Source organism: Delphinus delphis, chromosome 3, assembly GCF_949987515.2.
Source record: "Delphinus delphis chromosome 3, mDelDel1.2, whole genome shotgun sequence".
NCBI lineage: Eukaryota > Metazoa > Chordata > Mammalia > Artiodactyla > Delphinidae > Delphinus > Delphinus delphis.
Genome location: NC_082685.1, coordinates 10,478,824 through 10,500,420, shown reverse-complemented (window position 1 = coordinate 10,500,420; position 21,597 = coordinate 10,478,824). Strand labels below are relative to the sequence as shown.

The 21,597-nt window shown below is 56.3% G+C and overlaps 1 protein-coding gene across 1 annotated transcript; it reads left to right on the top strand.

Moving 5' to 3' along the window:
* Positions 1 to 770: 770 nt before the first annotated feature.
* On the top strand, positions 771 to 20,036 carry ZSWIM4 (zinc finger SWIM-type containing 4). Its single transcript, XM_060006631.1, has 14 exons — positions 771 to 1,088; positions 3,127 to 3,328; positions 4,925 to 5,281; positions 6,809 to 6,957; positions 7,043 to 7,193; positions 8,045 to 8,223; positions 8,893 to 9,238; positions 10,560 to 10,697; positions 11,040 to 11,294; positions 11,923 to 12,058; positions 14,301 to 14,455; positions 15,915 to 16,078; positions 17,546 to 17,627; positions 18,040 to 20,036. The coding sequence occupies exons 1-14, from the start codon at positions 936 to 938 to the stop codon at positions 18,897 to 18,899; spliced, it is 3,327 nt and encodes a 1,108-aa protein (XP_059862614.1). The 5' UTR covers positions 771 to 935; the 3' UTR covers positions 18,900 to 20,036.
* Positions 20,037 to 21,597: the final 1,561 nt, after the last annotated feature.

Here is a 21,597-nt window from a genome sequence, read left to right as displayed (position 1 = left end):
ATGAAATTGCCATTTAGTGTATCAAAAATTGTTGAAAATCAGTAATTTCATAGGACTTAACGTAATATATAGGGCATAGAATGGATTGGAGATTCTTAGCTTGGGGCTCAAGGATGGGCTTGGATTGGGCTCTATTTCTAGCGAGGGTGTCCGCAGCCCCCATAAACTCTGCCAAGGGACCTGTGATCCCTCCATCCAGCAAAGCATCAAAACTTGACCCGCCGCCCAAAGAGGCTGAATTTCTCGTCACACAGCCCAGAGGGAGGCGGGGCTGAGGGGCTGCCCGGGGATCCCGCCGCTCTGTCTCGCTCCCGGGCCGAGCAGTGTTGATTGTCCCCTCGCGGCGCCCGGAAGCGACCCTCAGTAAACAAAGCCTTGTGTGGGCGCAGCCCCAGCTGCCCGGGGAGCGCTGTCCAGCCCTACTGGGGCGGGGGAGGAATGTTGTGAATGAACCCAGGACCCGCCCCGAAACTCCGCTTAAGGCCGGCGCCGGTGGTCTCCTCCCACTGCGATTGGTCTCCGGCGTCCCGTGATTGACAGCGCTGCTCGCTGAGCGCCCTGATTGAGTAGTCCCGAAAAGACAGGCAGTGCATACAACGAATGAAAAGCAGGAACTTGGAGACGGATCTGGCGGTGCAGCCAATGGCGGAGGAGGGCCTCGGAGGCCGAAGGGGGGCCAATGGGGACGGGCGGTGGGGGCGGGACGACGGCCGAGGATAAAGCGGAGGCTGAGGCAGCTTCATTGTTGTGAAGGGTCTTAAAGGGGCCGCATCACCCCGCCGGCCCGCGGGTGGGTGCGGAGCGAGTACCGGGGCGGCCGAGCGCGGACGAAGGACAGGAAGGCGGGCAGGGGTCCCGAGAGACGGTGAGGCGGAGTAGGCGTCGGACCGAACCCCCCCTACACACAGGCCCCGCCCCGGCCCCGGCCAGGCCGGATGGACCCCCCCGCGGCCAAGCGGAGCCGGGACGGCCCCGCGGGACCGGAGGAGCGCGACGCCGGGGCCGGGGCAGTGCGCGGCCGGGGCCGACCCGAAGCGCTGCTGGACCTCAGCGCCAAGCGAGTAGCCGAGAGCTGGGCCTTCGAGCAGGTGACCGAGGAGTGCGGTGGGGAGGGACCCACTCCCAGCCCCGTCCCCGACATACCTTCTCCCCCTGTCCAGATTCCAGCCTCCGGACCTGCCTCCATCGGAGACACCCCCAGAGATCTCCTCCAAGATCCTTAACTCTGCCCGAGACATCCCCTCATCCTCCCATTTCACTCCTTCAAACCCTATGACCCACCCCCATCCCTTCCCCAGCAGCTCTGCCCTTCAGCCCACAAGACCCAGGGGTTCCCTCAGTGCCCCAGATCCCAACTCGGGACACTTTTTCTTCTCCTGCCCCATGGTCCTCTCACAACCCTGGGTACCTCTCTTTTCCCACCTTATCCTCATCTCCCAATTAGGGCACCCCATTCAATCCTCACTCCTCTCTCCAACTCCTACAACCTGCCCCCACTTGGGAACAGAGCAGATCTCAGCACCTAGAGACTCCAGATCTCTGTCCTACACCCCCAGTAGAGGACTCCCCCACTTATATAGATCCCGGCCCCAAGACACCCCTTTCTGTCTCCAATCCCTGCCTCCAGCCTCCAGAACCTACCTGTCCCATGGGGACCCCCTTCTTCTCCTGCAGATCCTTCCCTCAGGCACTAACACTCACACACCCCTCAGTAATTCTGGAACTACCTCCCACCTGGGGCTGCCCAGCCCCTCCTGGATGGCTGCAGAGATTACTCCATCGTCAGAGTCCCCCCTCCCCATTACCCCATGCTCACTCTCCCCTTGCCCCGCAGCCATCTCAGTCCTTCCAGAGTTTGGCAGCAGGTGTGGGGCCTGGGTTTCGGTACCTGGACAGGTGCACCTGGAATCTTGCCCCTATAACTTCTGGGGGGCCCTGCCAGGATGCCCCAGGGCTGGGCAAAGTCCCCTTTCCCAGCCTCAGTGTGGGTCCCCAAGGAGCTGGGTTGTGGCCAGGACCTGAGCAAGCCTTCCTTGGCTCCCACAGGCTCTGTCCTCTGTTTGGCTTTGGGGGGCTTTCTTTGCTCCCTGGCCTCTCCAGAGTGAGTCTGCTGCGACTGATGGGTCTGGGCCAAGTGTGGATAGGGCGGGCTCTGATTCATGGCCTGGAAAATCCCTCCTTAGTCATCTGCCAACTGTCCCCGAGGCCTGGGCCAGTCACTGGTCCTCCCACTTCCCTTTCAAACCTAGGACAGGGGGCTCTGAAAGGTCCCTGCCCCTTCATTGTGTGTGAGACCCCCCCAGAGTAATCCTAAAACCTTCTCCAGGGCTCCCATGTACCTGCCCTGGGCAGGTCTGGCCCTAGGAAAGCTCTTGCCCTGCAGAAACTCACGGAGTCCTCTGCAGCCTTTTGGGAGTTGTTCTCCTTCTTTGAGGAAACTGGGGCACAGAGAGGTTGAGAAACTTGCCCAAGGACACTCAGCCAGTGAGTAGCAAGCCTGGATTGGAACGCAGGCTCAACCAGATCAGTTCATTGCCCAAAGCCCCCAGGGGTGAGCAGGACACCCCTCCCTTCCTGAGAACCCTTAGCAGCTGGAGCAGAGAGCCTGTCTTGGGAGCTGGAGCTCACCAGCTGTGGGACCCTGAACAAGTGAATTCACTCCGCCTCTGAGCCTCAGATTCCCCAGGCTGCAAAAATACTGGGTTGTTGCTATGAGAATTAAGGGAAATCGCACACATAAAGCATTTAACATAATGTAAGCTAAGAACATGTAGGCCTGATCACTGGTCTTCTTATCACATTTGTCTTCCTTCCTCGTCCCCCCTCAAAGCCTGAGAGGTGAGACTACCTTACATTAGGACCCTGAGACCTGACATCCAGGAGGGAAGCCGCAGAAAGTTCCAGAACACTAACAATAGGCCAGGTGTTATTGTAGGCGCTGTACATATATTAGTGCATATGTAATATTCATGACACCCAGAAGGCGGGTGCTCTTAACATCTTCTTACACTTGAGAAAAAACGAAGCTCAGAGAGGCAAAGTGACTTGCCCAAGGTCATACTACTTGTAAGCAGCAAAGCCAGGATTCAAGCGCCAGGGTTTCTAACACACCGGGCCTTCCCACAGGTTGAGGAGCGGTTCTCCCGGGTGCCAGAGCCGGTCCAGAAACGCATCGTGTTCTGGTCGTTTCCACGCAGCGAGCGGGAGATATGCATGTACTCATCACTGGGCTACCAGCCCCCGGAGGGCGAGCACGATGCCCGGGTGCCCTTCACCCGTGGACTGCACCTGCTACAGAGCGGGGCCGTAGATCGTGTGCTGCAAGTGGGTAAGTGCCTGCCCCCTACCCCTGTCAGGGAGTCCATGGAGGGCTGGGAGAGGTTCCAAATGTCAGGCTTTGATGCCCAGGGAGGGTTGTACAAGATATTATGAGCTCAAGATCAGGGATCTGCCTTGACCTCAGTCAGCTTAGTTGAGGCATAGGGGTAGAGGTGGTAGGATAGCGGGGAGAGCAGGGAAGAAGGCAGGGCCGAGGCAGTGGGTTTTTTTTGTTTTTGTTTTTGTTTTGCGGTACGCGGGCCTCTCACTGTTGTGGCCTCTCCTGTCGCGGAGCACAGGCTCCAGACGCGCAGACTCAGCGGCATGGCTCACGGGCCCAGCCGCTCCACGGCGTGTGGGATCTTCCTGGACCGGGGCACGAACCCGCGTCCCCTTCATCGGCAGGCGGACTCCCAACCACTGCGCCACCAGGGAAGCCCGAAGCAGTGGTTTTGAGGAGCGATTGTAAACCAGAAGTGAGAGGAGGTTCCAGACCTCAGACAGAGGGATCCAGGGATGTCTGGGTCCAAGGTTTAGAGCCAGAGGTAAGGATGATCCTAGACCTCAGGCTGCGGCGTCCTCGGTGAGAGTGGCCACGTTTTAGAGCCAGTGATGAGCGACAGTCTTGGACGTCAGGCAGAAAGACTCAGGTGGAGGTTGGGTTCAGAGGTTTAGGAATGGTCTCAGACCTAAGGCAACGAGGCTTCCGTGGGGTCTAGGGTGGAAGCTGGGGATCATCTGTGAGGAGTGGTCTTAAACCCCAGGCAGCAGGGTCCAGGTGAGGGGAAGGGGTGGAGGTTTAGAGCTAGCGACGAAAGATGATTCTAGACCTCAGGCAGCAGGGCTGAGAAGGGAACCAGTAGAGGCTGAGCCAGAAGGCAGGTGAGCCCTGGAATGCCATACCTCCCATGGGGGCAGGTCATGTCTCCCAGCTGGAGGCAGGGGCTCAGCCAAGATGACCCTCTCTGAACCCTGTCAGCCTGGGGGCCCCCTTGCCTGGACATGACCCAGCTGGCCATAGGCTCGGCCACCTCCAGCCGGTATGAGGAAGCCGCCGTCTCCCTGCATGACGCAGCCAGGGCCAGCTGGGGCCTGAGCTGCCCAACCAGTCGGATGAGCCTGGCATCTGGGCTCCCCAGGGGCCAGGGAGGGGTGGGGGGTGATGGGGTGACCTGGCCCCTGGCCGGCCACTTCAATCCCTCGCCCCCCAAGTATCTTTGGTATCTTCCCAGGAAGTGACAGGGCACCTGGAGCCTGGGCTGTATCCATGATTACCCAAGGGCTAAGAAAATCATCTTCAACAGCATTGCTGTAATAATATTATTCAGAATTAGAAGAAGAACAAACCTTTATTTAGCACTTACTATCTGCCAGCAGTGTTCTAAGCACTTGCCAATATTAACCCATTTCATCCTCATTACAAACACATGAGGAGGATGTTACTATTTGTTCCCATTTCACAGATGTGGACACTGAGGCACAGCAAGGTTAAGTGACTTGTGCTAGGTTACTCAGCTGGGATTTGCACCTGGTCTTGCTGTGCACCATGGAAAAGATTACCCATCTCTGGGGTGACACAGCAGTGACAATTTGGTTTCGGTCTTAGGGTTCCACCTGAGCGGAAATATCCGGGAGCCAGGGGGCCCTGGAGAGCCCGAGCGCCTTTACCATGTCTCCATCAGCTTTGACCGCTGCAAGATCACATCCGTGAGCTGCGGCTGCGACAACCGAGACCTCTTCTACTGTGCTCATGTGGTGGCCCTGTCGCTGTATCGCATTCGGCATGCCCGCCAGGTGGAACTGCGGCTACCCATCTCCGAGACACTCTCCCAGATGAACCGGGATCAGCTGCAGAAGTTCGTGCAGTACCTCATCAGTGCCCACCACACTGAGGTGCTGCCCACTGCTCAGCGCTTGGCGGACGAGATCCTCCTCCTGGGCTCCGAGATCAACCTGGTGCATGGTAAGGGCGCCCCAAGGTCTGATGGGGCAGTGAGGTGCCAGCTCACAGCCATCTCGCTTGCTGTGCCACAGGCATTTGTCACAGCATCCAGAGGTACCCCTGACTGTGGAATTCCCTTGTGGTCCAGTGGTTAGCACTCAGTGCTTTCACAGCTGCAGCCCAGGTTCAATCCCTGGTTGGGGAACTAAGATCCCCTAAGCCACGTGGTGTGGCCCAAAAAAAACCAGAGGTACCCTTGATCCGTGAGCAGGGGTGGGGGAGCACCACTGCCTGAGGTCAAGATCACACACCTCAGCAATTATACTCCAATAAAGATGTTATTAAAAAAAAAAAAAAAGGATCACACACCTCAGTAAGTGGCAGATCCTGGATTTGATCTGGCCCTGGGCAGATGAATGGTCAAGAAATCAGCCAGTGGGAAGATCCAGCCCCAGGGTGGGGGTGTCTCAAGATCACAGGAGCAGGCCTGAGTATGGGTGTGTGGAGGTCATAAGGAGTATGTGTGGACATTAGTGGGTGTCAGAAGTGGGATAGGGTAGGAGATAGACCAGGAGGTGTTACGAGTTCTGGGGTGGTTTGGAGCTACAAGTGTTGCTTAACTATAATGATGGAAGGATGGAGTAGGATGGTGGGTGAGTAGACGGATGCATAGTGGGTGGAGGCATGAATGGATATTTGAGGGTGGCTATGGGTGGATATAGAAGGTGTTCATGATGGGGTGTTGGGGTGAACTGTTGGTGTGGAAAAATGGATGGAATGAGTGGATGGGTGATCTACTAGGATGATAGGTGAATAGGGAGTTGGTGGTAATTGGTGGTAGGGTAGGATGGGATGGGCTTTGATTGGGGAGTTTGAGGTAGTGGACAGATGGGGTTGGTGGAAGACTGGAAGGACCAAGGGGTGCATGGATTGAGGGTGGGTTGATGCGTGCATGAATGTTCTTATGTGAGGACTAACATGGTGGATGGATCAAGTAGGTGGGTGTTTTATGTAGGATGTATGGATGGACCAATGGGCTGGTGCGTGTTTGGGGAGATACATATGAAGGGTGGTTGGTGGGGAAAGAATAGATGGAAAGTTTGGGTTCATTGGATGGATGGATAGCAGAGTTGTGTAGGTCAGTGGATGAATAGGTCAGTGGGTATTTTGAGTGGTTAGTACAGATGAGTTGGAAAGACAAATAGGGGTGGGTAGGTGGATGGATGGACTGGTGGGATGGGTATATAGATGTGAGTAGGTGGGAGTTATGGGCAGGGTGGATGATGGTCTAATGGGGTAGGTAGGTGTGCTAAGGGTTATGACGTGTGGATGGAAAGATGCATGGCATGGCATGGGGGTGTGGACAGATGGTTGAGTGGTTTAAATGGATGGGTAGGTGATGTTTGGGGTAAGATGATGGGTGGATGGATGGATGGGTTTTCAGGTGGGATGGATGGAATTCTGGGATGGTTTGGGTGATTTGAAGGACTGGATGACAGACACCCCCTCCCCCCAGCCCCAGCCTCAGCCGTCCCTCCCTCCCCACAGGTGCCCCAGACCCCACGGCGGGCGCGGGCATCGAGGACGCTAACTGCTGGCACCTGGACGAGGAGCAGATCCAGGAGCAGGTGAAGCAGCTGCTTTCCAACGGCGGCTATTATGGCGCCAGCCAGCAGCTGCGCTCCATGTTCTGCAAGGTGCTGGCTGGGCGGGTACAGGGGGGCGGGACTAGACTGCTGGGTGCCGGAGCCCCGCCCCTCCTCACCGTTTGGTCCGGCGCAGGTGCGGGAGATGCTGCGAATGCGGGACTCCAATGGCGCACGCATGCTGATCCTCATGACTGAGCAATTCCTGCAGGATCCGCGCCTGGCCCTGTGGCGGCAACAGGGCGCCGGCATGACGGACAAGTGCCGCCAGCTGTGGGATGAGCTGGGTAAGTCCCAGACCCTGGAGTGCGGCAGGCATCCAGGCTTGCCCACCTGAGAGAGATTAGGGTCTTGCCCGTGAATCCTTCCTCATTCATTAGCACCGCCAATGTACAAGGCACTGTACTGAGCGCTGGGACTACAGCAAGAAATAAGAGAGATTAAATACCTGTCCTCAGAGAGCTGACACCTGGTAGGGCAGACGGACAAGAAAATCCCACAAGCCCATTAGACCAGGGGTCAACACGTTTTCCATAGGGCCAGATAGTTTTGGCTTTTCAGGCCATTTGGTTTTTGTCGCTGTTACTCAATTTTATCTGTTGTAGCAGAAAAGCAGCCGCAGACACACATAACAAAGTGGGTGTGGTAGCATTCCAATAAAACTGTATTTACAGACACTATTTATTTGAATTTCAAATCATTTTCACAAGTCACAAAATGTTCTTTTTATTTATTCCCCACCCCCTCCACCATCTAAAAATGTAAAAATAAATCTTAGCTTACGGGCCATTCAAAAACACGTAGCGGGTTCGATTTTCTCCACGGGTGGTAGTTTGCTGACCCCTGTGATAGATGGTGATAAGTGCTATAGAAAAAAAATTTTTTTGCAAAAGGAGTCCAGTAGTCTGGGTTTGAGTCCTAACTTCTGGCTTCCCAGCTGTGTGATTTTGAGCAAGTGACTTTACCTCTCTGGACTGTAAAGTGAAGAGATGATGAATGGCACCCTCAGAGGCCAGAGGTGAGGGTTGAGCAGAGACCAGTGCCTGGCACACAGCGGGCACTCCGTACGTGCGTGCTGCTCCTGCTGCATGAACGTTGAGCCTCCCCCGCGCCCACATTTGCTGCCCTCTCTCCCCAGGGGCCCTGTGGGTATGCATCGTCCTGAGCCCCCACTGCAAACCAGAGGAGCGGACGAGCTGGCTCCAGATGCTTACCAAGTGGGACAAGCTGGACGTGTGCCCACTGGAAGAAGGCAACTACTCTTTTGATGGGCCCAGCCTGCAGCCCACCATAGCCCTCAGCCCAGGTAGGAGAGGGGTCCCCGCCACTCCCCCCAACAAACCATCACTACTTCCTGTGGCCCAGCCACCCCATCATGGCGCTCTGGGGGAAAATGGAGGCAGGGCAGGGGGGACCAGCCCTTGCCCGCCTCCCAGCCAGGAGGGAGTGCCCAGGGCAGGGGCAGCAGGCAGCCCGAGGGACAGCGATGTGAAATACTTAAGATGCCTATAGTTCTGGGCTGGTCTCCTGACTCAGTCTCCTTCTGGCCATGGAGGCAGGAATCGGGCAGGGGGTAGGGGAAACAGATAGAAAAGGAAACGGGTATTGAGAAGAGAGAGACAAGTAAAGAGAGGCAGAGATGGAGGGAGAGAGGGAGAGGGAAAGATAGAGAAGGAGAGGAAAAACTGGAGTGTGGAGGGAGAAAGATGGACAGAGAGTCACAGTTGTTCAAGATCAGTTGTCCATTCATATGAAGGAATATCTCCACTGACACACACACACACACACACACACACACACACACACACACACACGCCTTTAAAAGGCTGCTGGAAGGATTTGGGGAGATAACACACACTCATCGCTGCACCTGGAGCCTAGCACCAAGCTGGCACTCAGTGGGGCAGAGCTGACCAGCGCCTGACTGCTAGGGCCCCCCTCATGGGGCTGCATTTGGGCGCCTCTCCCACAGGCCCAGAGGAGGAGGAGGAGGAGGAGGAGGTGGAGGCTGCAGGTTCCCGCCACACCGTGTTTGGCCGCGCCCTGCAGGCTGGGTCGCTGCACTGGAGTGACGCCCACCTGCAGAGGATCCTGGCCAGCGACTCCTACGGCCCCAGCCTCACAAGCAACGGGGGTGGTGACAAGCCAACCTTTGACCCCCAGGGCCGCCCACTCTGGCTGGGCGAGCCCTTCCCCACTGCCTGTGCACGTGTGGACACCCTGAGGGCCCACGGATACCCCCGCCAGGCCCTGCGACTGGCAGGCGCCATAGTCAACACACTCCGGCTGCAGCGGCGACATCAGCTTGAGACCTACAAGCAGCAGAAAAAAGGTGGGCACCAATATTATCATCGCGTCCTGGGGCCACAGACACAAATGCCAACGGCTGGGGGCGGTGGCAACCTGGAGAGTCTGTGGGTACAGCAGGAAAACAGACCACTCTAGGTGTCTTGAGCAGAAAAAATTTAATGCAGGGGATTGAGGATTCTCAAAACCACTGGAAGGGCTGCAGGATTGAAAGCCAGGGAAGCCCCTGCTTGGCTTCACGCACTTGAACTTCAGAAGCACACGAGGTTCAGCAGGCTGTAGCCCTCACAGGGGGGCAGGGCAGTTCCCAAGAGGACAACCCAGAACCTGCTGGCAAACCTCATGTCTGTGCCCTGCAGACAGCCACACACCTGCTCCCAGCTACTGCAGGAGAGTAATGGCCTCATTCTCTCCCACCTTCCACACCTCACACAAAGAAGTCTGGGAAATGTAGTTTCTATAGATCTAGCCACGTGCCTTTCAGGAACATGGACCCCGTGTGGCCAGATCTTCTGATTTTTCAAGAGAAGCCAGAAGTCCAGATTATCTAATGTGGAATTTACTGATTTTTTTCAATATGGGCAACAATTTGAAAATTGTATTAGGAAAAACAAAAGCTCACACTGTGTTGGCCCAAAAATGGACACGTTTGTGGACTAGATATGGGGGGACAGGAGAGAGGCTACCAGTTGTGTTCTCTGGGTGATGGAGTTGAGTTGATGGGTCAGTTACCAGGAAATTGAATACAGGGTGTAATGGGGGAGAAATGGGGGCATTGGGATCTGAGCAGACCCCTGACCTAGCCTCAAGGCGTAGGGTTAGCCCCCCCAGAGGAGGTGAGAGCTAAGCTGAGATCTTAAGGATGTTTAGGAGTTTCCCAGGAGAAGAGGAGGGAGCCACAATGTTCCAGTTAGAAGGAACAGCACGGGCAGGAGCCCAGAGGCAAGGGAGAGCACGGCTTGTGGCAGGAGATTGGAGGATGGGCTTCCAGGTGGGGTGGGTGACCACCCCAGGGAAACTTTCATATCAGTCCTTGGGAGCCCTGAAAGCTGGCTGGGCCTGAGAGAGGTGGGAAGGATCAAGGGTTATAAGGAGGGGAACGACACTGGTTGGATGTTCTAGAAAGCACCCAGTTTAGCCAGGCCTGGGTCTGGGTGTGGGACAGGAGGCCAGGGCCGTGGAGGTGAGAGCTGCTGCAGAGCTCAAGGGGCAGAGAAAAGGGTGCTGGGTGGGCAGATGGTGCGTGGGCACTGGGAGGTTGGGCTTGGGGTTCAGGGAGAGGAAGCCCCCCCCTGGGGGCTTGGTGGAGGGGGGCTGGGCATTGAGCCTTCTCTTCCTACCTGCAGAGCTACTGCAGAAAGGCTCCACCTGCATCACCAACATGGAAGGATGGGTGGGCCACCCCCTGGACCCCATTGGCTGCCTCTGCAGGGCACTCTTGGAGGCCTGTCACCTAGAGGAGGAGACCCTTGCCATTTACCCAGGTACCCACACTGGGGGCCCCTTGAGGAGGTGGGAAAATCACCACCTCTTGGCCATGCCCTCTTGCCCAGTACCCCTAGAAAGTGAGGCCACGCCCTTACACTTGGCCACACCCCTCGGCCAGTGCCAGGTGCCAAGAGGCTTAGCTTCTGGAAGTGAGGCCACCGTAGGCCTATCTGCTGTTGGAAGGTGGGCCCCACCCCCTGGTGTGTGCGGAAGCAGCTGGGCTCTCCCTAAACCTCCCCCCCCACCCCACACACGGTGTCCGTGTTTAAGGTCAAGGACCACTGGAGTCCCAGGAAAAGGGGTTCCCCTCTAGCTGCCCTGGTGTCCTTCTCCCACAGAATCAGGCCCTGAGAAGCGGAAGGTGGCCTACCAGCACGTCCCGGTGCCCGGGAGCCCTGGGGAGTCCTACTTGGCAATGGCGCTAGAGGTGGCACTGCTGGGCCTGGGACAGCAGCGGGCCCTGCCCGAGGGGCTGTATGCCCAGGACAAGGTGGTACGCAACGAGGAGCAGCTGCTGGCCCTGCTGGAGGAGGTGGAGCTGGACGAGCGGCTGGTGCAGGTGCTGCGCAAGCAGGCGGGACAGCTGCTGGAAGGTGAGGCCCCACTGCTAGCCTGGCCGTTCCTGAAACATAGGGTCCTGCCTCTGTACTGTAGTGGCCTGGTTGTTGCTGGATCGGGAGACCCCGCCCCTAGCTCCACCTCCTTGTCCTTACTGCCTTTCCATACCTTGGCAGTTCCTAAAAGGTGAGCTCCAGACCTTGGCTCCGCCCCCAGCAGTGCTGGCAGCCAATAACGGCTTCGAGTGATGAGGCCCCCCCCCCACCCCTGCCCACTTTGGAGCCAATGAGCCTAGTCGCTGGTGCCCAGCTAGACTTTGATTGGCTCTGCCCACGGTCCTGCCTTGTGAGGCCCCTCCCCTACTGCAAAAGGAAGCTGGCTTGGCCACACCCCTGGAGCAGGTGCAGCCCCACCTCCACCCTCTGGCCCCACCCTGCATCTGAGTCCTGCCCCCTACCCAGGGGTGCCCAGGGTCTCTTTTCTGTGGATTTTTCAGTGCTTGTCTCAATCTTAGTCCTGTGCTCCTACCCCCGGGACCTCTCTAGCCCCAGCCACTCTATCCTGAGTCTGCCCATCCCACACTCAGAGCCTGGGGTGTGGGGAGACCTGGGGAGGGGCCGTGCAAGCCCACACCCTGAGGCTGAGCTCAGGCTGCCCCTGCAGGGGGTCCTTTCAGCGGCTTTGGAGAAGTGCTGTTCCGCGAGAGCGTGCCCATGCACACCTGTGCCCGCTACCTGTTTACTGCACTGCTGCCCTACGACCCCGACCTGGCCTACCGCCTCGCGCTGCGAGCCATGAGGTGAGGAGAGGTAGCTGGGGACTCCCACTGGGCCGGGCAGGATTGGGGAATGGGAGGCTACTGGGAGCCACATCCTTCTGCCTGAACTCACAGCTTGGTTCATGCAACCTCCCTCATCCGGGCATTCCAGACTGCCCTGTGCTCTTGATTACACACTAGAAATGTCATATTATTTTGAATTTGAGAAATATCCGCAAGACACAGAATTCAGAGTCCTTTTCTAGGCAGGTTTGTCCCAACTTACCCAAAGCTCTCTGGAGGCAAGCAGTGGTACCATTTTCTTATCTATACTGCAAGAGTCCATATTTCTGCAAACCCGTAATCTGAAAATGAAAAGTTGGTTCTCCTTTACTCCATGACACATACCGCACCTATTCTTTGCACCTTGTTTTCACTGAACATCTGCATCTTAAAAGCTATATCCTGTCACATAGCATGTGAACCACTGTAGGGATACACCAGGAAAAAACCAATCTGGAGCTGATAGACATTTACACTGTTTCCAAAAAGATGTTGCAATGAATAACCGGGTTATTTCCCATGTGCAACAGCAAATCATAGAAGCAGAATTTTAAAAGGCCTTGTCTCTAGTGAACCATGTCCAACAAATAAAGTGAAATCTGTCCCCCATCCTCTGATCCTATTCTCCAGAGGCACCTATTAACAATTCGGAGTGCATTTTTCCAGAATATTTGGAAAGAATCATCTGTTAAGAGCCATGATTTAGAGAACACTCTTTCATGTGCTCGACTTTTCTCTAAGCCAGTGCCAGCAGATTACAGCCCACGGGCCAAATTTGGCCCGCTGCCTGTTTTTGTGCAGCCCATGAGATAAGAATGGTTTTTGTATTTTGAGATAGTTGGAAAAAAATCAAAACAATATTCTGTAACACATGAAAAGTATGTGAAATTCCAATTTCAGTATCCAGAAATAAAGTTTTATCGGCACAGAGCACCATTCACTCATTTCCTTATTGTCTTAGGCTGCTTTTATACAACAGTGACAATTGTGACAGAGACCAAATGGCCCACAAAGCTGAAAATATTGTCTGTGAAGCCCTGTGCAGAAAAAGGTGCTGACCCCCCCGATCTAAATCTGTGACTCACATAGTGAAATAAGTATGTTTACCCCCATTTTACACATAAACAGGCTTAAGGTGTGTCCCGAATTATGTAGCAAAGTCATTTAGATATTTGGAACCAGGACGGTCTTGACTCCTATTCCATGCTATTGATTACATTTAACAGCTTTGAAAAACTTCCTTAGCACAGAATGCATGTAAACAGTGAGCCGCTGAACAAAATATCTTAGGGGGGACGTTGAGTCATTCAACAAACATTTGTTGTTTACCTGCTGTGTGTCAGGCATTGTTCTGGTGCTGGAGAGGCAGTGTCGGTGAACCAAATAGTCAAAAATTCCTGCCCTCATGGAGCTGACCTTGTAGTTAGGAAGAGACAGTAAATAAATTTTATAGGTAAACTATGCTGTATGTCAGACAGTGACATGCAAGAAAGGGGTGGAAGGAGTTGGGACTAGGAAGTTGCACTCTTCCATGTGTTGGGCATGTCAGGGAAGAGCTTCTTGAAAAACATTTGAGCAAAGACCTGAAAGAGGTGAGGAGGAGTCACAAGAATGTCTAGGGGAGAGTGTTCCAGGCAGAGGGAATAGTTCGTGCAAAAGCCCTGAGGTAGGGCTGTGCCTGGTGGTATGTGAGGGATGTCAAGGGGAACAGTGACTGTAGCAGAGTGAGCGAGGGGTGGGGCCACATCAGGACACAAATAATCCCCTTACCTCTTTATCAGCCCTTGGTGTGTGAATAGAGCATCATTTATTTAATCAACCCCACAGTGATGGGTATAAACAACACTGCAATGAACATCTTTTTTAAAAATTTTTATTGGAATATAGTTGATTTACAATGTTGTGTTAGTTTCAGATGTACAGCAAAGTGAATCAGTTGTACATATATCAATACATATATCCACTCTTTTTCGGATTCTTTTCCCATATAGGTCATTACAGAGTACTGAGTAGAGTTCCCTGTGCTATATGGCAGGTCCTTATTTATCTATTTTATATTGCCGTGAATATCTTGAACATACATCCTCCATCTTTTTGGATGCCCAGAGATTTGCTGGCCTAGGAGGGTAGGCTCTGGCTGAGGCAGGAGGCCTTTCTCTCCTAGAGAGGATGGAGACACCAGCCTTGTCTCAGGGCAGGGCTGCTTCTCTCCTCACCACAGGCTGCCCATACTGGAGACAGCGTTTCCAGCTGGAGAACCTCGCGGCAACCCACTGGATTCCATCGTGAACAACCGCTTCCCCCGCTGGTTCATCCTCGGCCACCTGGAGACCCGCCAGTGTGAACTGGCCTCCGCCATGCTGACCGCTGCCAAGGGTGAGGACAGCGGCTGCCCCCCACCCCCGTCCCCCTGTCCTCCTTTACCTTAGTCCCCTCCCTCCTTTCCCTCATTCCTTCCTGCCTGCTTTTTATCCTTTTGCCGTATCCCACCCACAGTTTTCCTTAAGCGCATTCTTTTGGCCACCGCACACAACATGTGGGATCTTAGTTCCCCAACCAGGGATCAAACCCACACCCCCTGCAGTGGAAGCGTGGACTCTTAACCACGGACTGCCAGGGAAGTCCCTCCTTGAGCGCTTTCTATATGTACCAGGCACTGTCCCAGGTGCTGAGCTTGGCAGCAGCGAACAACACTGTCCCAAATCCTGTGCTCTGTAGTGTTCATTCTAGGGAGGGCAGACAGACAATACATAAGGTAAAGAAGACAGTTACGCAGTGAGAGGTAATAAGTGATAAGGAGGGGAATAAAGCAGGTTGACACTTAAGCCAAGACATGACAGTGAAGGTGGAGTCACGCCAGTATCTGGTGTCTTAGCTCAGCTGCCGTAACAAAATACCATAGACTTGGTAGTTTAAGCAACAGGAATTTATTTTCTCACAGTTCTAGAGACTGGAAGTTCAAGATCAGGGTGCCAGCATGGTCAGTTCCTGGTGAGGGCTCTCTTCCGGGCTTACAGACAGCTGCCTTCTCACTGCCTCCTCACATGGCAGAGAAAGGGAGAGCTCTGGTCTTCTCCTCTCCTTATAATGACACTAATCCCATCCTGGGGATCCTAGCCACATGGCCTCCTCTAAACAAAATTACCTCTCAAAGGTACTATCACGCTGGAGGGTTAGAGCCTCAATATGTGAATTTTGGGGAGGACACAGTTCAGTCCATAGCATCTGGGAAGAGCATTCCAGGCAGAGGGAACAGCCAGTGCAAAGACCCTGATGCTGGACTGTGCCCGGTTATGTTTGAGGAACAGAGAGGAGGCTGATGTGGCTGGAGCAGAGTAACAGAATTGTAGGATCTGGGCCAATGATAATAATAGTAATAAAAGCTCGCATTTGTGTAACTCTTGCCATGTTAAGGCCTTTACAAGTGTAAGCTCACTGCAGCCCCGTGAGACACATACCATTGCATTAGTATTACCCTTTGTACAGATGGGGCAGCCAAGGTACAGAGAGGTGAAGCGACTTGCTCAAGGTCACACAGCTTGTGAGTGGCAGGGATTTGGACCCAGGTATCTGGGTCCAGAATCGGTGCCCTTGACAGTTAGGGGTCCAGTGGGTCCCTGGGTGGCTTCCTCCCACTGGAAAGGAAGGGGCAGAGGAGAGAAAAAGGGGAGTGCCAAGAGTGGTCTAGGTCTTCATAGAACCATTGCCAGGTGCCTCACCGTCCACATTCACACATTTGCACATTTGTAGAGGAACCAGTGTGAGCAGGTCAGGCAGCAGCAGGGGCTGGTGCTGGGTATGCCCACGATATCCTCTGTCCCTCCCCCAACCCCAGGAGACCCCAAGTGGCTGCATGCAGTGCTGGGCTCCATCCAGCAGAACATCCACTCTCCAGCCTTGCTCTTCAAGCTGGCGCAGGACGCCTGCAAGACTGCCACGCCGGCCAGTGCACCACCAGACACCACACTGCTGGGCATTGCGCTGGAGCTTGGCCTGCAGGTAACTGGCCGCAGGTAGGATGGGGGCAGGGGGCTGCTGCCTGAGGGCCGGCCAGGTGAGGGCCACTTGGGGGTGGGACCTGAGTGTGAGGTCTGCCTCTAGGGGCGGGGCCTGAGGGTAAGCATCGCCTCTGGGGGCAGGGCCTGGATGTGAGGGGCACCTCTTGGGCAGGTCTACAGAGGAGCAGGGTGAGTGAGTAAGTCCTGAGAGTGAGGGAATGGAGTCACCAGTGAGGGTGGGGCCTATGAATGAGTGACTCAGTAGCAGAGCCTGAAAGTGAGAATCTACTTCTGGGGGTGCGGCTGAGGACAAGGAAAGGGGTCACGGAGCATGCAGGTGAGTGGACTGGCCACAAGAGAGAGCAGAACCTAAGGGTGCTGGCCTTGGGAGTGGGGCCTGGGGCTGGTGTGCCGTAAGAACCATGGGTGGGCGGACCTGAAACTGAAGGGGCAGAACCTGCCCGCAAGGAGCTTTCTTGGGGAAAGGGCCTGTAGGGGACTGCAGCCTAGAAGGAGGGGTCACCGCTGAGGGGCGGGGCTTGGGGATAGTCCTGTGAGTGAAGAGCCGCCTCTGGAGGGCGGGGTCTGTGGTTGAAAGTCATGGAGGCGGGGCCTGCAGGTGAGTGTCCAGGCCATCCTCAGGGGCCGGACGAGGGACAGTGCTGCAAGGGCAAGGCAGAGGCATGGTTGCAGCCTGAGGGGATAGACAGGTATGGGGCTCATGGGGGCGGGGCCTCAGACGGTGGCCAAAGTAAAGTAACAGAATAAGGTACAGATTCGGGTGATACCTTCCCAGGTAGAACTGGCCAGCAAAGGGCTGGCAGGAGGCAGAATTGGCCTCTGAACAACCCCCTGAGGGGGGCGGAGCCATTGTGGGGCACATGTGGGAGTTGAGATAAGGGTGGTGCTTTAGGCAGGTGACCCACTATTTAGAAGCTTCCGGACAGGACCTGGGGATGGGGCCTCAGAAGAGAGGCCAGCAAGGAAGGTGCTTATTGCGGGTGGGACCTGAAGAAGGCGGGACCTGTAGGGCAGGTGCTTTGTTTGGGGCTGCAGGGGGAAATCTGCTGACAGGAAGCATGGAACTTTCCAGAGAGAAGGGACAGGTTGGTTTGTGGTCCCAGGTAGGATCCACGGGGCCTCAGAATAACACCAACACTAGCAGTAATGGCTGGCATCAGCTGAGCACCTTGAAGAAGTAGGCACCGTGCAAAGAGCTTTACCTACATACTTTCACTTAATTCTCACAACTCGATGAGGTGGATACTGTTTTTATCTCCATTTTACAGATGGGGAAGCTGAGGTCCAGAGAGGTGAAGCCCCTTGCCCAGATTGTGTGGCTCATTGATTCAGCCCTTAACTTCCAAGTTTCCAGGGGCCCTTAAGGATCCCCCGCCCGCACCCCTTCCACATGCCAGCCCTGGCTTGGGTGACCCCCTTCTCTACCCCTCCCCATCCCATGCTGCAGGTGATGCAGATGACCCTGAACACCATGACCTGGCGTCGGAGGGAGATGGTGCGCTGGCTGGTCAGCTGTGCCACGGAAGTCGGTGAGAGTCCCCAAGGGGACCCGCCACCCACCTCCCTGTGGAACTGGGCAGGCATGAGGGAGAAGCAGAGCCATTTCCCCGACTCCAGCCTGTGCTCAGGCCTAGGCCAGGAGGGAAGGTTGGGAGGGGAGACCGAGCTGGACAAAGACCTGGAGTCTGGCTAGGCTGAAGTGGCTTGGAGAAGGAACAATCCCTCCAATGTCTAGCCCCCACCCCCCAGATCCCACCCAGCCCAGCTGCCCTCTCCTCCCTTGGAAAAGTAAAGTGAAGTTTCTGTCAAGCCTAGAGTGGCCGGTAGAGGGGGTACAGCTCTAGCCTTGGCTGGTGGGGATAGTAGGTCGGGGTAAACCCATGCACACAGGGTAACCCCCTGTCCCATTCCTGACCAGTGTCACCCTGTCACCTCCCACAGGCCTGCAAGCCCTGATGAACATCATGCAGAACTGGTACTCCTTATTCACACCGGTGGAGGCAGCCACCATCGTGGCAGTGACGGGCACCACCCATGCCACGCTGTTGCGGCTGCAGCTGGATGCGCCCCGGCGGGAGGAGCTCTGGGCATGCGCCCGCACCCTGGCCTTACAGTGCGCCATGAAGGACCCGCAGAACTGCGCCCTGCCCGCCCTCACCCTGTGCGAGAAGAACCACGCGGCCTTCGAGGCGGCCTACCAGATCGTGCTGGACGCCGCAGCCGGAGGCCTGGGCCACGCCCACCTCTTCACCGTGGCCCGCTACATGGAGCACCGCGGCCTGCCGCTGCGGGCCTACAAGCTGGCGACGCTGGCCCTGGCGCAGCTCAGCATCGCCTTCAACCAGGACAGCCACCCGGCCGTCAATGACGTGCTCTGGGCCTGCTCGCTCAGCCACTCGCTGGGCCGGCACGAGCTCTCCGCCATCGTTCCCCTCATCATCCGCAGCATCCACTGCGCCCCCATGCTCTCCGATATCCTGCGCCGCTGGACCCTCTCGGCGCCCGGCTTGGGGCCCCTCGGGGCTCGCCGGGCTGCCAAGCCGCTGGGCGCCGACCGGGCACCGCTGTGCCAGCTGCTGGACGCGGCGGTGGCCGCCTACATCACCACCAGCCACTCCCGCTTGACGCACATCAGCCCGCGGCACTACGGCGACTTCATCGAGTTCCTGGGCAAGGCCCGCGAGACCTTCCTGCTGGCGCCCGATGGGCACCTGCAGTTCGCCCAGTTCCTGGAGAACCTCAAACAGACCTACAAGGGCAAGAAGAAGCTCATGCTCCTGGTGCGGGAGCGTTTCGGCTGAGGGGCAGCTGGCAGGCGGTGGGGACATCCGCCTTCGCCCCTGCTTCTGTGGCACCCGCCCTCCATCACGGGCCTCAACACTGGAGGCCTATGTGGCATTTCAGTATTAAGTCAGGGAAGGAGCCCGGCTGCAGCTGGGTGGTCTGGCCTGCCATCCCCTCCAAGCTCAGAAGGAGGTGGGAAGCAGGGGGTCGCATCCTGCCACATGCGTGCCTAGGGCACACGCGTGCCTAGCGAGTGTGCAAGACGCAAGGATCAGAAGCCATACCACCACCCAGAGGCCTGGCAGGGGGTGTGTGCTTGTGCAGCCGGTATGACCCCACCTTGAGCACCCCAAAAGCAATAGGCAAGCTCTCCCTCCCCAAACCCACAGGTCTCGCTTGGGCTGGGGGGGATGAGCTGGGAGGCAGGACTTTCCAGAAACTGGCTCTCAGAGTCAACGTAGCAGACCCTCCCCGCAACCAACTCTGGGTGCCCGGAGGGCTTGCGTTAGGGCATCTAAACTCCTTTTGTACCCTCCCCTCACTGCCTCAGGGGTCCCACCCGCAGACCTGCGCCCCCTCCAGGCTGCAGAGCTGGGACCAATGGCTCACCCCCACTGAAGGATCTGAAGAGGCTTCAGGCCTCGGCCACATACCTCACCACCCATCCCGCCAGGACTCCCATTCCCTTGGGTGCCAGGGTCCCAGGGTGGACTGGGGGCTCATTACTGTCCCTCCCCCTACCTGCTAGTCACTGGACATACAACTCAGGAACCGAGCCAGGCTCACACTGTCCTCCAAACCTGGTGTGTGTGGGGGATACAAGCGCAGGCAAGCCAGGGACCCCCCCCCCCTTCCCCCTGATCTAGAAAGGAAAGAGGCCAACATCTTAGCATTTTTTGGCCCTCTGTCTCTCCCTTTCTGGTCCTCTGCCTCCCTGCTCTGCCCTTCATCTTACTCCCCCTCCCCATATTTCTCTCCATCTAGCCTGTCTTTCTATTTGCATCCCCAAGTCCCAGCTGCTGTCTCTCTTTGGCCTCCCTTTCCCCCACCTTGGCCCAGGGAGGAGAGTGTCCCACCCCACGATCACCCTCCTCTATCTTTTCTCCTCTTGTAATTAAGTACAAAGATTACCACATTTTGTAACTTTTTTTCTATTTATTGAACCATATATTGTATTTCCTTTTTTTTAAAGGTTGAACACAGCTTGTTCTTTTTAATTTTATTTTGAGACTAAGGCGTGTTCTGCCCCCCCCCCCGCCGCCGCCATTGTGGCCCCCTGCCAGGGCTTCCCTTTCCCCCCCACAGAAAATCTCCAGCCTCTTCTCTGGGTACAGCTTCAAGTGAGAGGTGCAATCGGAGCCACTGCTGGTTTCCTCCAGTGGTGACAGTATGGATGATAGCAGACAGGGAGAGCGAGCTCACTATGAGCAAGCCGGGGGCTGACACCTGCGCTTTACACTTGTCATCTGTTACAACACCTGTCATAACAGCGCTACGAGTCGGTAGGATTAGCATTCCTATTTTACAGAGGAGAAAACTGAGGCTCCAAAGTTTAAGAAAGGGCACTCAGTTTTAGAAAGCTAGATTTAGTACCTTGCTGGGGTAGGGCCACTGATTGCTCGCCCCGGGCTGCATGGGCCATGCAGCGGTGGGAATGGCCACTAGGGGGTGCCCTGGGTCCAGCACTAGCCATTGGAGTTAATTGCAAGTTTCTGAGCACGGGACGGTGGTGCGTGTCAGGTGCTGGGTGCAGCTGGGTGGGGAAGACACGCCCCCCAAAGGTGGAAACTCGGCTTAGACAAGGCCTTGGTGGGTGAGGTCAGTGGGGGGGCGTGTCTGGGCTCCTACACCGCGGATGAGGCTCCCAGTCCCCAAATAGAGTGAGGGATCTGGAGGATGGCAACAAGGCCCTTGGTTGCCTTCGTTTACTGGCTTCCTGCCTTTAGAGAGTGACGAACAGAGGGACAGACTGTCTGGGTCACTATCAGGGCCGGGGCAGGCGAGGACAGAGGCTTCCCGGAGGGGCGGGGCTCAGAGCGAGGCTGGGCGGAGCCGGCCGCTAGAGGGCGCCGAGGGTCCGCGCGCAGCAGTAGGCGGGCCTTTGGTGGCGCTGGGCCTGGCGATTGGTTCGTGGCTCCTCCCTGCGCTGGAGGGAACCAGTTGGAGGCGGTCCCACCTCCTGCCCTGCCTCACGTATTCCCGCAGGTATGTGCAGGGAGACCCCCCGCTGACCCGCACGCTCCTTAGTGCCGCCTGGAGGCCTGGGAGGGTAGGAGTGGCAGTTCTGAGCACTCCACATCGGCTTTGGCCCTTGTGGTCCCAGCTCCCTCCAAACATCCTCAGACCTGGGGTGCCCCTTACCATGCCCCTCACCTCTCAAAGTCATCTACAGATGTTCCCCACAGACCTAGGGCGCGACTCAGGTCCCAGTCACAGCCAGATGTCCCCCTTGGGCCCACATACACACCTCAAGCCCAAGTTCCCCACCAGCCGTCTCAGATACCACACACCCCAAATCTTACCCCCAGCCCCAGTGGTCCCTTATGTCTAAATCATCCCCAAATGTCACTAGATCAAAACCTTCAGGTCCCAGTTATCCCCAAATGTCCAGTGTTTCCCTTAGGGTCACCCCCAGCCACCAGCTTAGATTGGGTCCCATTCTCTCCCACGCCCAGCCCTGGATGTGGGGCATGCCTCATCACGATCCCATCTAAG